The 15,000-nt window shown below is 40.6% G+C and overlaps 1 protein-coding gene across 1 annotated transcript in view; it reads left to right on the forward strand.

Moving 5' to 3' along the window:
• Positions 1-10,772, forward strand: part of LOC122244573 (Actin-related protein 8) — a 12,318-nt gene extending 1,546 nt beyond the window's left edge. Inside the window, exons 2-11 of the mRNA XM_086545808.1 lie at positions 503-670; positions 1,076-1,288; positions 1,759-1,932; positions 2,850-2,960; positions 3,332-3,448; positions 5,152-5,301; positions 5,598-5,819; positions 6,743-6,956; positions 8,123-8,251; positions 10,473-10,772. Coding sequence (XP_086401934.1) covers positions 503-670; positions 1,076-1,288; positions 1,759-1,932; positions 2,850-2,960; positions 3,332-3,448; positions 5,152-5,301; positions 5,598-5,819; positions 6,743-6,956; positions 8,123-8,251; positions 10,473-10,645 — 1,671 coding nt within the window. The 3' untranslated portion in view covers positions 10,646-10,772. The remainder of the gene's footprint in view (positions 1-502; positions 671-1,075; positions 1,289-1,758; positions 1,933-2,849; positions 2,961-3,331; positions 3,449-5,151; positions 5,302-5,597; positions 5,820-6,742; positions 6,957-8,122; positions 8,252-10,472) is intronic.
• Positions 10,773-15,000: the final 4,228 nt, after the last annotated feature.

Here is a 15,000-nt window from a genome sequence, read left to right on the forward strand (position 1 = left end):
TAGTTTGTTTGCAAAGACTAAATTTACAATGATTGAGCAACATCGATCACTTGCAGTCCAGTAGTACCAACATCGTTAATATTGACTCTGCCATTTTTTTCGGAAAAATTACCATTCTCTTTAACATTATAGTTGTGCTTGCTGGTGGATGATCTGCCAGAAATGGATACATATAGATATAGGTATATAGATATGACTTGCATTTCAAAAAAGAAATATAGTTTTAAATATCATGTTACTGCTTTTATGTGTTTTGGTAGTTTATAGGTAGGGATATCAATAGTTATCTTAATATTTATATCTATATCTTAATATTTAGGATTTCAATATTTAATATTATATCTATATCTTCATATATATCTATGTCTTAATATTTAGGATTTCAAGTTTTATTCTGGAAATTAACAACCAAGCCTTCTTGAAACTGCTTAGTTACTCAGTACATTTTCAATTAACTCTTTTTTTTTAAACACTCTTTTTTTAACACTCTTTTCACTTGCAGCATCTAGAAGCCCAGGCCAGCATAATCATCCACCCAGGCTCCCGATACCTTCGCCTGGGTCGTCCATCCGACTCGGTGCCTCACACAGTCCTCCATGCCATCGCCCGCAAGAGGAAAAAGGGCTTGCCGATTTACAGCGATCCTTTCCTCATCCCTCAGGCCAAGTTGGTGTGTTCTAATGTCTATTTTTCCTTGAGGTCAACGAGATAGGCCAGTTGTTTTTAAGGCAAGAGTCGCATTGCTAAAGATACGAGTGAGTGTATGGCTGAGCGAGAAAATGACTGGTTGTGTACGCAAGTGTAAGCTGTAGTAACATTTCAGACATCTGGTCTGGAAATTATGATATTTTATTATCTGACCTTTCACTAATCTGTATCCTTAGTATTTTTCAAGATAGTTCTACCATTGATTTGATTAGTAAATATACCGTTTTCCTCATTTATGATATATATCTTTGTTACTAGAATCATGCAGTTCCCAACAATCCCATTACAAATCTAGCATGTTTAGCGATCCCCAATCGTCCAAGGAGCACACACACTAAACCAGTTGCACCGTCCCCCTCACCCTAAGGACCGAGAAGCGGTACAGGAGCTAGAGGAATGCCGTCTGAAGGTGAGCCACATCCTGCAGTCTTCCCTGATGTCTGATGGATCGCGGAGATTTGCCACGCCTCCCCAGCAGATTGCAGCCTACAACAAACGCTTGCAGCCTGCGCAGGAGGAAACGGCTGAGCCTTCCCCGCCATGGGTCCACAGCGACAAGGAATTTATTGTTGGTGATGAGGTAAGGAGTTTGTCATTTGTCTTTAGATGCAAAAATATGTACTTTAGATGTAAAGATATGTATTAGGATTGTTTAGATGTAGTTATTGTCTTTGGTATTTTGTCTATGGACCTAAGAATTATTAACTCTGTAAACTGGCAAAATGTATTTATTAGTATTGTTGTGACTGTTGGTATGTTTGGTATTTGGATTTATTATATGTATCTAGCTTGATTATTTAAATGGAGTTTCTTGTTATTAGAATGATACCATTTGAATGAAATTTGATGATAGTAATGACTATAAAAATGATTGTAAAAAAAAAAAAATGTGACAATTATGATGATGATAATAATAACACTAATGATGAAGAGGAAGATTTAATTATAGGAAGTGGTAAACCATAGCCAAAATAATACAGAAGACACACCTACCACCCCAACCACAGCACTCCTCACTTACACAAACCCTCCCTATCGCTCGCTTTTCAGATCCTCTCCCTGCACCCAACGGAGGAGTACAACGTCCACTTCCCCTTCGTCCGCGGAGACCTCAACAATCACAAGGGCTTAGGCGGCTCAATCAGTGCTGTTTTGGCTGACTTGGAGACCATTTGGGGACATTGCATCTCCAACATTCTCAATGTGCCTATCAAAGATCTCAAGGTATCAGTGTGTGTGTGGTTGTTGCGATTGTTGTTTGCTGCTGCTGCTGCCATTATTAATGTTTGTAGGTGTAGTTGTTGTGTGATATTGTTGTTTGTTGATATGGAGTTCCTAAGCACCCATAAGCAAGCACCAGATAAGAGGAAGTATCCCGACATCGGCTGTGAATTTATAAATAATTTCCACCGAGTGCTCATTAGGAATGTCTGTAAAACGTCGCTTTCATTCTAGTGAGAGTTGTTTCCATGAAGATAATGTAGGTTCTTGTTTGATGATCTCTTTAGTTGTGTGGTCTAGAGATTTGATTTTATTCCCTTTCACTGACACCTTTGGAAGAATAGGTTTGAGCTACAGCCAGTGAAGTATTTACATTTCACACCTATGTTAGTGCATATCCACATATCCACTTGTACTACACTACACAGCATAAATGCCACAGACACCCTACATACAAACACTGCCTCATAACTGGTCAGAGATTACGAAGTACACCCCATATGACTACACTGTAGACATCACCCTTCATGCAAACACAGACGACACAACACAGACTACAAGATACAGGCTCAGACACCTGCTTTAGATGCCAGGCTCCCCGTCCTAACCAGTCAACAGAGAGCACCACACTTCATCTTTCTAGCATTTGTGGACATGACTTGGTAAGGGTAGATACTGACCTACTTACATGTCAGGGGCTTCTTATGAATGGAGGCCTTGGGAGCCACAACAAGAAGAATTTGAAGAAAATGAGATAAGTTATATGCTGTGGAACTACTCTCATTTTCAGATTCCACAAGCGGTTTTGTCCATGAGTGGATGCTATGGCAAGTTAATTTCATTGTGTTATTTCAGCGACTTTGCCACTAAATAAGGCCGCTTATCTTCTCACGGCATCTGACCCTCTCCTCCATTCGCAGTTCTACCGCGCGGTGCTCCTTATCCCAGACATATATAACCGCGACTATGTCAAGAAGCTCACCAACCTACTGCTCAATGGCCTAGGCTTCGGTGGCTGTTTTGTCCTACAGGTGTGTTATTTATGCCGTTTGTTTATTATTCTTATATCATCATAAATAAAATTGAAAAGCTAATTTTGATTGTTCTCATTTCATTATAGGATAAATTTGATAGGACAGTGTAGATGTCTTGCCTCATTTTCTTTCATACCTTTTTATCAATTAGTCAGTGAGGATATTTTGACTACTCCTCTTACTAGATAGTGGACGGAGTATTTTTTGGCAAGAGATGGAATATTTTATGACGTGATATGGAGCACTTAGTACAGAAGGCAGTGTTTTTCAAGAGATACAGAATAACGCTTGTGAAATGAGGCAGTGCGCTGTATTTTTTGCCTTTGTGAACTACCCTCCCTGCCCCTCAAACAGTGACACTCTTCCAGGATCACGTAGCGGCCACTTTCGGCGCAGGTCTTGGCTACGCATGCGTGGTGGACGTTGGAGACCAGAAGACCTCCGTGTCCTGCGTGGAGGATGCCATCTCACACCCGGCCACGAGGGTGAGTAAGGGATGGGTGGTTTGGGTCGCTTGGAATGTCTGTTTGTACTATAGCCATCATCACTCTTCGTAGTTGTTGAAATTGACTTTAAAAACAATTTTGACTTTGATGTTACTTGAAGTTATCAATAGCAGATTTCAGCAAAAAATAATTTGAAAATCATTTGAAATCTATTTTATGTTTTATTTTACCAGAGCATTAGGAAGATTGAAAAGAAGTTTCTCTCTCCATAAGATATGCCAAATGTCACTGCAAACATAAATCATTGCTCGGCTTGTATGCATCATACCAGTCCAACATGTTGAAACTTGTTTAGACTAAAACAAGTTTGTAGGATTAATTACTAAGATTGCTTTGCAGAGTAAGAGTGACTGGTTTTGAGGACATAGCTCTCATCAAATTATCTTTCTATAAATGATATGTTGGTATACCTTTAAGTTTATGGGATGGGGTTTGCAGACTCCACCCCACTCACATTATTAAAAAGCATGTGTTATAGACCTCATACATCAGCGATGAAACTTATCCATAAATTCTCTTTACTTTGGCTTTGAATAAGTCTGTTGATGTTGATTATTCTTGTGATAGTAATATTTAGAAAGAATAGAATACATGTAAATTAATTTGGCAATCTTTTATTTTTGTGACTTTTTTTTTTTTTTTTTAGTTCATTACATTGGCATCATGTAGTTTGTAGAAATATTTTTGTTAACAGAAAACAGCTAGTTCTCCTGCTCTTAGATATCAAATTAGAGATATGCAAATGAGTGAATGATTCAGAAAAGTCTTTTTACACCTCAATGGTTCTTCTGCTCTCATTTTTTAACAGCATTAAGCTATTAGCCGTGGGAATTAAATACATTGAAATGCTGTACCAAGTTATAGACCAATATATTTTCACTCTCCACAACCACACACATACACACAGACAAGCACATGCTCACATGCACATTGGATTGCTTTGAGTATCAACAAAGAAGAGTAGCGAAAATTTTGCCGGATCTCTACTATCTAACTTATCTCGTAGAGGTTCCCATTCCTCAGGTTTAGGAACTGGAGTCTTTCTTTTTCTGAGCAAAGTGCTGTTCTTTAAGAAATTTAAATCTATTGCTCAAAATTATGATCTTCATTTCTCTCAAACACATGCGCAAACTAAAATAATCTGATTTATTACATTCTTTCCTCCTGCCCCATCTTACACACACACACACACACACACACACACACACACACACACACACACACACACACACACACACACACACACACACACACACACACACACACACACACACACACACACACACACATACACACATACACACATACACACACACACACATACACACACACACACACACACACACACACACACACACACACACACACACACACACACACACACACACACACACACACACACACACACACACACACACACACACACACACACAGACACACACACACACACAGACACACACACACACACACACACACACACACACACACACACACACACACACACACACACACACACACACACACACACACACACACACACACACACACACACACACACACACATACACACACACACACACATACACACATACACACATACACACACATACATATATATATATACATACACAAACACATACTTACAACCAAAATGAACCTACATCTCGTTTTTTCTCCCGCAGTTGAGAATAGATTACGGAGGAGCTGACGTGACGCAGGTGTTCCACTGGCTGCTTAAGAAGAGTGGCTTCCCCCATCAGGTGAACCCGGCCAACAAGCTTGATGCTATGCTCCTGAGCAAGCTGAAGCACGAGTTTTGCCACGTCAATCTGGTATGGAGTTTGTGGTTTTATTGTTATGTCGGTGGCTGTTTCACACTGATCGCCTGCTTGTTGCTTTTCTGAGAGTGCCGTCACTAGGTTTTTATACGTTCATCCTTACTTTGCTCTTAGAAATGCACTGTCACTAGGCTTTCATGAGTTTACCCTGACAATTATTTTGTAAGTGCACCTTCAACTGGGATTTCATGACCTCACCTACACCATGGTCTCATAAGTACTCGACTGATCTCGCCCACTTACCCTTTGACTAAATCTTGCACTGACCTGACCCTCTCTGCCCTTCTCAGAATGTATGTGGTGCCCAGGAGAAGAAGTTCACGGTGCACACGCCGGGGAAAATGCCCATCTCCTACACCATCCAGATGGGCGATGAACTGATCGTGGCGGCCTTAAGCCTCTTTTACGCTGACCTGCTGAAGATCACGGGACCCAAGATGATGCACACTCAGAAGCCCAATATGGGTGACCCGGACGACCCTTTTGATGAAAACTACCTGCGAGAGACCAGTGTGAGTGGCTGAGTTCGTTTGTGGGTTGATTCTCATTGTGCGTATTGAAGAGGTGCTCCTGATGTTTGTTTTATTTTATCTTCTTTTTTTTATGTGAGTGTTTGCTTTGGACTTCTTAGATTGGAGGGATACTACGTTTTTACCTATAAAGTGTTTGTAATTGAGTTTTTGTTGAGTTTTAAGCAAGTTCTCACGTGATTAAGTTTATGATGACTGTTTCACTAATGACTGGTGAGAGTGAATGTATTCAACATCAAGAAACATCCTTTTACGAAATCAGAATTCACCCTGAGTGTCTTTATCCTTTTTCTGGCGAAACTAAGGTATTGTCATACTTATTATTGTACAAAACACCTAACCAATCCAATCACCTAATAAGTGCATGCCTACAAACAAAGCCATCAGTTTTGTTTGTAATTGACACATGATCTGTTTGCTCTAGGCTCTCATGTTATTCAGTCTGTGGATGTATGTAGTTTTGAATGAATATACAGTGAAATCTTTTAAATTAGGTGTCCTGCTTTAACCCATTCACGCCGGGGCCATCCTGGCTTTGCACGGTCGCTATACCGAGGTTTTCGAATGCATCATCCGAACGCTTCGAGATTCTCGGGCGCACGGGTCGCGAGCCTGGGCTGCCCGCTCGCTCACCCCGAGCGCCGGCCTTGGCCAGATATCTCGTCGGTGGCGTCGGACGCGAAAACCACGAAACGTGTCAGCACGTCATCCGGCGTGAGTGGGTTAAAAAAGGGAGAAGGAAAAAGATGTGAGATGTTTGCTATGATTAATGCAATTCAATTACTAACCTAGCGAAGTCACGTTAAGTTGCTTATTTTGAAAAATTAGTTGGGATTAAAAATTGCCTTGCTTGGATATACACTGTTTGTCTTTATGGCTGACTTCCACACTTTTTCTGCCCCTAGAGAAGAGGAGGGAGAGAAGCTGCCGAGGCCATGGACGTTGGGGGGGGAGACGCAGGGGACGGAGGAGAAGAGGACATTGTGGTGGACGACCAGCCCCTCCCCCCCTCACAGATCCCGTCCTCCTCGTCTGCGCGGAACGATTCTCTGGCCTTCAACTCGAACGAGAAATTGCTGTCCCTTGAACAGGCCATTTTGACTAGCATAGACAGATGCCGTGAGTTCTGGTCTAGCTTTGTTTTCTTTGTTTTCTTTTCTTTGTTTTGATTCTCTCTCTTTCTCTCTCTTTCTCTCTCTTTCTCTCTCTTTCTCTCTCTTTCTCTCTCTTTCTCTCTCTTTCTCTCTCTTTCTCTCTCTCTCTCTCTCTCTCTCTCTCTCTCTCTCTCTCTCTCTCTCTCTCTCTCTCTCTCTCTCTCTCTCTCTCTCTCTCTCTCTCTCTCTCTCTCTTCTCTCTCTCTCTCTCTCTCCTCTCTCTCCTTCTCTCTCTCTCTCCTTCTCTCCTTCTCTCTCTCTCTCTCCTTCTCTCCTTCTCTCCTTCTCTCCTTCTCTCCTTCTCTCCTTCTCTCCTTCTCTCCTTCTCTCCCTCTCTCCCTCTCTCCCTCTCTCTCCCACTTTTTCCCTCTTTCTCCCTCTTTCTCCCTCTTTCTCCCTCTTTCTCCCTCTTTCTACCTCTCTCTCCCTCTCTCTCCCTCTCTCTCCCTCTCTCTCTCTCTCTCTCTCTCTCTCTCTCTCTCTCTCTCTCCCTCTCTCTCTCTCTCTCTCTCTCTCTCTCTCTCTCTCTCTCTCTCTCTCTCTCTCTCTCTCTCTCTCTCTCTCTCTCTCTCTCTCTCCTCCCTCCCTCTCCCTCTCTCCCCTTTCCTCTCTCTCCTCTCCCCTATTCCCTTTTCCCTCTTCCCTCTTCCCTCTTCCCTCATCCCTTTTCCCTCTTCTCACTCCCCTCTCTCTTATCTCCTCTCTCCTCTCTCTCCTCTTTTCTCTTTCTGTTTCTCTCTCTCATTTTCAATAAAAACAAAGTAGTAATGTAGATCACAATTATTTGGAAAATTGGATAAATGGATTGTTGTTGTCCCTGGATAAGCTTTTATTTTTTATTCAACTGATAAATAGATATGGAATTTGATCATAAACACATAGCTTGAACTTTTTTAGTGTGATAAGATAGATAGATAGATAGTTTTATTTTTTATTTTTTATATACATTTTCATTAATTGGTTCTCTTTTTGTCTTTCCTCTTGTCCTCTCCCTTTTAGAATTCGATCTTGTGCTTTCCTGGTTTCTTAGTCATTCTTTCTTTCAACATTTTTCATCTCCGCGGGCGTCAAACCGCCTACAAGTCTCGGCATCCGCAGTCTCAGCATCCAAGATCTGAATCTCTTTTGCAGAAAGCGATGAGATGAAGAGGAAGATGTACAGCAGCATCCTGATGGTGGGCGGGGGAGCGAAATTCGAGAGCCTCGGCAAGTGGCTGCAGAGTCGCCTCCTGCTCCAGATTCCAGTTGCGTATCGACCAGGTAGGAAAACTTAGGTTTTTAAGTTTGTTCGTTTGTGAGAGGTGAAAGTTGTGTATCCTGTTTCCGATTTTTAGTGTTTTTGCATTTTCATATATGTGTGTATAGATGTATATGTATGTATTGATTATTTGCAAGTTATGTCTAACATGGTAAATGTATTTGTATGTTCATGTGTATAGGGCCAACAAATGTTTGCATTGTCTAGCTTTATCTGCCATATTGTTTTATTATGCTATGGTATTATGATATGGTATGGTGAATAGAATGTGATTGTTTGCAATACTGGACAATGCACTATACTGTTTACAAAGTCTGAGTTATATGGAGTAATCTTCTCCCGTCTTGCTTTGCAATGTGAACCAGGACACAAGTTGAGATGTTTCTGAAATAGTAGAAGACAAGTTTGCACTGGAGGGGTATAGGGGCATCAGGGGGAGATTGGCAGCTGAAGGGAAGGGTAGTTAAGCGGAGTCTTGTAATTTAGCCTATATTTTTAGCTATCTTGATATATTCATTAAGAGAAGCCTTTATGAAACCCTCAAAGCACATTAAGGAGCATATTGCATTGTAGTTCTCAGGCACCTATGTCTTGAACTTGCCAGCCTGATAGTGGACAATGCTTTTGAGCAGGTTGTTTTTGCTGTTATTTATATGGAATATCTAAATGGCAAGCAGAATAAATGTCATTTAGAATATGTCTGCTTGGGAGTGGATTTGGATGTGGGAAAGTATATATGGTGAAGATAGTGGAGTGAGTCTGTAATATGATTAGGCATACATAACTAAAGACTCCCATGACTGATATATCTAGTCTTTGCCTTCAGCATTTGAAAGGATGTGCCTCAGTGTCTATTAGGTTGTACTTATGGGTAGCATATTACTTGAATCACAATATATCTTGCGAGAGAGGCTAATGTTAATGAACGTTATTACGAGATTTCTCTGAAGAAACATGAATTTATAATGATAGGTGGCTGGATATCCTGTTATCCGGTTATCAACAGATTGCAGAGATTTACACATATTTAATTTATGCAATATATCCGTTATAAGTTGCACTAATGATATTATAATGGTTTACTTAGTGGAGATTCACATACAGCAAGCAGTAGTTGCAGGTGTCAGTAATTTGTCAGTATTTGTAATAGATCCTACACTAATCCATATGTTCTTAGTGTTTTTTTTTAAATCTACAATAGTTCCAAAACAAATAGAGGGGGAATAGTAAGGTATATAAGGTCTTGCAAATATATTTTTTGTGTTTGTATTTTATGTATAGTCTTTTTTGGGGATGTTAGATCAATGTCAAACAATATTATAGGATCCTGTTATTGAAATAAATAAATACATATATATATATATATATATATATATATATATATATATATATATATATATATATATGTATATATATATGTATATGTACATATATATATATATATATATATATATGTATATATATATATATATATATATATATATATATATATATATATATATATATGTATATGTATATAAGTATATATATATTATATATTATATATTTATGTATATATATATATATATATATATATATATATATGTGTATATGTTTATGTATATACATATATGTGTATATGTTTGTATATTTATATGTATATGTATATATATATGTATGTATATATAAATATATATATATAGATATATATATATGTATATATATATATATATATATATATATGTATATTTATAAATATATATATATATTTATATCTTTATGAGTATACATTTTTAATGAGATTTTGAATTATACTGATAGAGGTAAGAGAAGCAGTGAGATAAATTTGAGATGGGAGAGACATTCCTAGATATTTTGTGATACACCCCCTCCCCTATTCTTCTTTTTCTTCTTCTTCTTTTTCTCCTCCTCCCTTTCTTCCTCCTCCTCCTCCTCCTCCTCCTCCCCCTCCTCCTCCTCCTCCTCCTCCTCCTCCTCCTCCTCCTCCTCCTCCTCCTCCTCCTCCTCCTCCTCCTCCTCCTCCTCCTCCTCCTCCTCCTCCTCCCTCCTCCTCCTCCTTCTTCTTTTAAAAGGACCTTTTTTGAAAGGATTTTCTTATTTGCCTTTCATCATGAAGCATTTAGCTCATTTCATCACTCATGGATGGAAGATGTGAATTACTTTTTAGAAATTGAAGAATATGATGATGATCATGACAACACTCAACCTCCTCCCTCCTCACAGAACAAATAGAGATCATAACGCGTGCCAAAGACATGGACCCCTGCATGACAGCGTGGAAAGGCGCAGCGCTCATGACCTGCCTGGAAGGGAGCAACGAACTCTGGATCCAGCAGACGGAGTGGAACAAGCACGGAGTCAAGATCCTGAGGGAGAAATGTCCGTTCATCTGGTAGCTGGTGGAGAGAGGAATTTTTTTTATGGATGTATGTCTGTGTCTGTGCCTTTGTGCGTGCGTGTGCGTAAGATTGGGCGATTGTACTTTATAACTTAAGCTGTAAAGTGATAAAATGTTGATTTTGTCGTAAGAGTTTTATTTAATCCTGGTGACAGAGATAAAGGACTTATAAAGTTGCATGATTTATGTAAATGACGTGTGATATGTTGTGAAATGAGTACACAACTTTCGGTATTAGCATCGCGGATTGATTTTACTTGATGTACTTTGTAAGAAAAAAATATAACAACTACATATTGCAAGTAAATGATAATAATCTATATTAATAATAGGCAAAAGAAGGAGGGAGAAAGAATGAGAATGAAAGAAAACAAAGAAAGATGAAAAGAGAATATGGCGAGGAAGATGATTCCTTGTTACTCCTGACTGTGTGAAATATTTAAGAAGAGAACACATCATATTCTACATTTTCTGAAATGAATAGCAGAAATTGCAGCAAGAGAAACTAATGGATTCTTCTGTCAATGAGAACAAATTGTTAATACCCTCCCTGGTAAGATGTTCTACCCACTCAGTCTAGGTAAGAACCAGAAAGTAAGCAATAAAGACACAAAATTGCAACAACCCTCAAGGTTACTCAACTGGTGGCTTGCATTTCTGACTGTTGTTGCTAGACCTCAGACTCCAGGAGGAGAAAAATATAATAAGATAACATGAAGGTCCTTGTCTAGTTACCTTTGTATGAATAAGTCAATATGAAATGAATAAAAATTATATAGCTATACTAACCCTGTACTCAGATTGGTCGTTTCATTTTCATGATTGCGCGTAGAATGTTTATCCTGATCTCCGCGTATATTGGAACTTGTCGAACTAGACCTTTTGCTCGTATTCGTTGAGTTCTCTCTTAGAATGAGTGTGGTCGAGTCCTCATCAGGGAGGGTAGTTCCACTTATATATAAAGATATTGCATTCTTCCATCTTAAAGGAACTAAAAATAATAATGTGATGGCATACTGAGGACTACTTTATGGAAGATTCCTATTTGTTTCAAGATCTTAAATTTATAAGCATTCTTAGGAGGATAATGATGGTGATGGTGACAAATGATGGTGATAGTGATGGTGACAAAGAATACAATAAAGTGGAAATAAAACTAGGCGATGATTATTCGTACGATGATGATAAATATGATACAGGTAGTTTAATGATGAGAGTAATGATAGCAAACAAAATTATAAGTATCAAAATAACTATGAAATTACTATGAGAGAGAAAAAGTGAGTGAGTGTGTGTGTGAGTATGAGTGAGTGAGTGGATGATTGAGTGAGTGTGACCTTGACTTTGACAAATTTATTGAGACGTGATTACATACATCTCAAAAGGATGAGTGAGTGAATAAGTGAGTGAGTGAGTGAGTCAAATTCTTTGAAGCTGCAATTAGCCAACATTTTCTTCTTATTCCCCTCTATCTCTCCTTTCTCTTTTTCCTCTACCTCTAGCCTCGTTTCCCCTTTTCCCCCCTCTCCCCACAGCCCCATCCCCCCTTCCTCCCTCCTTCCCTCTACCTCCCTCCTCTTCCCCATCCACCTATTCCACCTCCCCCTCCCCCCTCCACCTGCCCCCTACTTACTCCCCCCCTATCTTCTTCCCCCACCCATCCTCCTACCTATCTCTTCGCTCTTTCCTCCCCCTCCCCTTCCTCTTCCCTCCCCCTCCTCCTCCCTCCCCCTCCCCAACCCCCTTCCCCCAACCCCCTCCCCTACCCCCTTCCCCCATCCCCCTTCCCAACCCTCTTCCCAACCCCCTTCCCTCTACCCCCCTTCCCCATCCCCCTTCCCAACCCTCTATCCCCCCTCCCCCTCCCCCCCTTCCCCCAACCCCCTTCCCCAACCCCCATCCCCCTTCCTCCTCCCCCTCCCTCTTCCTAACCCCCTTCCCCCCTTCCCCTTCCCCTCCCCCTCCCCCTCCTCCTTCCCCCTCCCCCGGGTGATCGCTATGATGGAAAGAATCCGGTGTAATTGACTTGCCTGACGGCCGAGCGATGGAAATTATCCTTCACGTCGCTGGGAAGAGTGGCCGAGGCTTGGATAGAGAGGGGAGGGAAGGAGGGAGGGAAGGGGGAGGGGGGGGTAAGGGAGGAGATGGGGTGGGAGTGAGGGAGGGGGAAGGGGTGGGAGTGAGGGAGGGGAGAGAGGAGGGAGTGATGGGTGGGAGTGAGGGAGGGGGAGGGAGGTTGGGGATGGGTGGGAGTGTGGGAGGAGGGGGATGGGTGGGAGGAGGAAGGGAGAGGGAGGGGGGAGGGAGGAGGGGAAGGGGTGGGTGGGAGTGAGGGAGGGGGGAAGGAGAGAGAGAGAGAGAGGGAGGATGAGTGAGAGGAGGTAGCGAAGGAAGGGAAAGGGGAGGGAGGGAGTAAGGACTGAAAGTGAAAGGGAAGAAAGGGTGGGGTGGGGGAAGGAGGAAAGGGTGTGACGTAAGGAAAAAGAGGGCTTAAGGGGTGGCGGGGGGAGGGGAATGGGAGGGAAGGAAGGAAGGAAGGAAGGAAGGAGGGGTGGGAGTGAGTGGATGAGGGGGAGAGGGAAAGAATTGAGAGAAGAATAAGAGAGAGAGAGAGAGAGAGAGAGAGAGAGAGAGAGAGAGAGAGAGAGAGAGAGAGAGAGAGAGAGAGAGAGAGAGAGAGAGAGAGAGAGAGAGAGAGAGGGAGAGAGAGAGAGGAGAGAGAGAGAGAGAGAGAGAGAGAAAAGAGAGAGAAGGAAAAAAGAGAGACAGAGAGAGAGAGAGAGAGAGAGAGAGAGAGAGAGAGAGAGAGAGAGAGAGAGAGAGAGAGAGAGAGAGAGAGAGAGAGAGAGAGAGAGAGAGAGAAGGAGAACGAGAGAGAGAGAGAGAGAGAGAGAATGAATAAATCACACAGAGAGCAATATAGCGAAAGAGACCGACCGACAAATAGAGAGAGAGAGAGAGGAGAAAGGACAACGAGACAGAGAGAGAGGAAAAAAAAAATAAATAAATAAAAAGAAGGAAAAAAAAAGAACAACGAGAGGGAAAAGAACAAGAGGCAGAAATAAGAACAATAGAAAGAAGAATAAAGAAGAAAAGACGAAGAGAAGGAGAGAGACAATTAATTCCACAGACAAGGAAAGACATTAATAACGGACTACTCCTCCCCCCCCCCCCACATACCCATCTGTTACGTCATTATAAACAAACGTTCACTCATTCATAGTGTGTGTGTGGGGTGGGGAGGAGGGGGACCTTATCAAATCGCCCCGTATCATATATAAATAAAAATGATTATAATAAAATCATTAAAAAAAGAAAGAAAAAAAGTCCTATGAATAATGATTACTCAAACTCTGGCATTTGTATTAATGAAGCATCACTAACTTCCCTGTGTAATTAATTATCTCTTAAGGACTGGCGGGGGAAAAAGTTCATGGAGAGACGCTTGTATTTTTTTTTTTTTTTTTTTTTTGGGGGGGGGGAGGGAAGGAGAGGGGGAGGGGAGGGGAGTGGGAGGGGGAGTGGAGGGAGGAGGTGAGGGGAGGGGAGGGGAGTGGAGGGAGGAGAGGGAGGAGGGAGGGGAAGGGATGGAAGGAAGGAGGGAGGGGAAGGGAGGTGAGGAAGGGGAGGGAAGGGGAGTGGAGGGAAGGAAGGGAGGGAGGGAAGGAAGGAGGGAAAGAGAGAGGGAGGGAGGGAGAGGAGGGAAAAGAATGTAATATATATGTATATATATATATATATATATATATATATATATATATATATATATATATATATATATATGTATATGTATATATATATATATATATATATATATATATATATATATATATATGTTTATATATATATATATAATATATATATATATATATATATATATATATATATATATATATATATGTATATATATATATAATATATATATATATATATATATATTATAATATATGTATATATATATATATAATATATATATATATATATATATATATATATATATAATATATATATATATATATATATATATATACATATACATATATATATATATATATATATATATATATATTATATATATATATATATATAGGGGAGTGGATGGAGGGGAGGGGAAGGAAGAAGGGAGGGGGAGGGAGGGAAGGAAGGAGAGAGGGAGGGAGGAAGAGGAGGGAAAGGAATGTAATATATATATATATATATGTATCTTCATACACAGTTCTCATACCCAAACATACTACCATGAACGTGGGATCCGATATGTGTCTTTGCGATTATATTTTTCTGTCTATCTAATTATCTGTCCCTTCCCCCTTCCCAACCCCCAACCTCCAACCCCCTTCCCCCTCTTACCAA

The sequence above is a fragment of the Penaeus japonicus genome, unplaced genomic scaffold, assembly GCF_977035675.1.
Source record: "Penaeus japonicus unplaced genomic scaffold, GWHDUDI00000001_assembly GWHDUDI00000002, whole genome shotgun sequence".
NCBI lineage: Eukaryota > Metazoa > Arthropoda > Malacostraca > Decapoda > Penaeidae > Penaeus > Penaeus japonicus.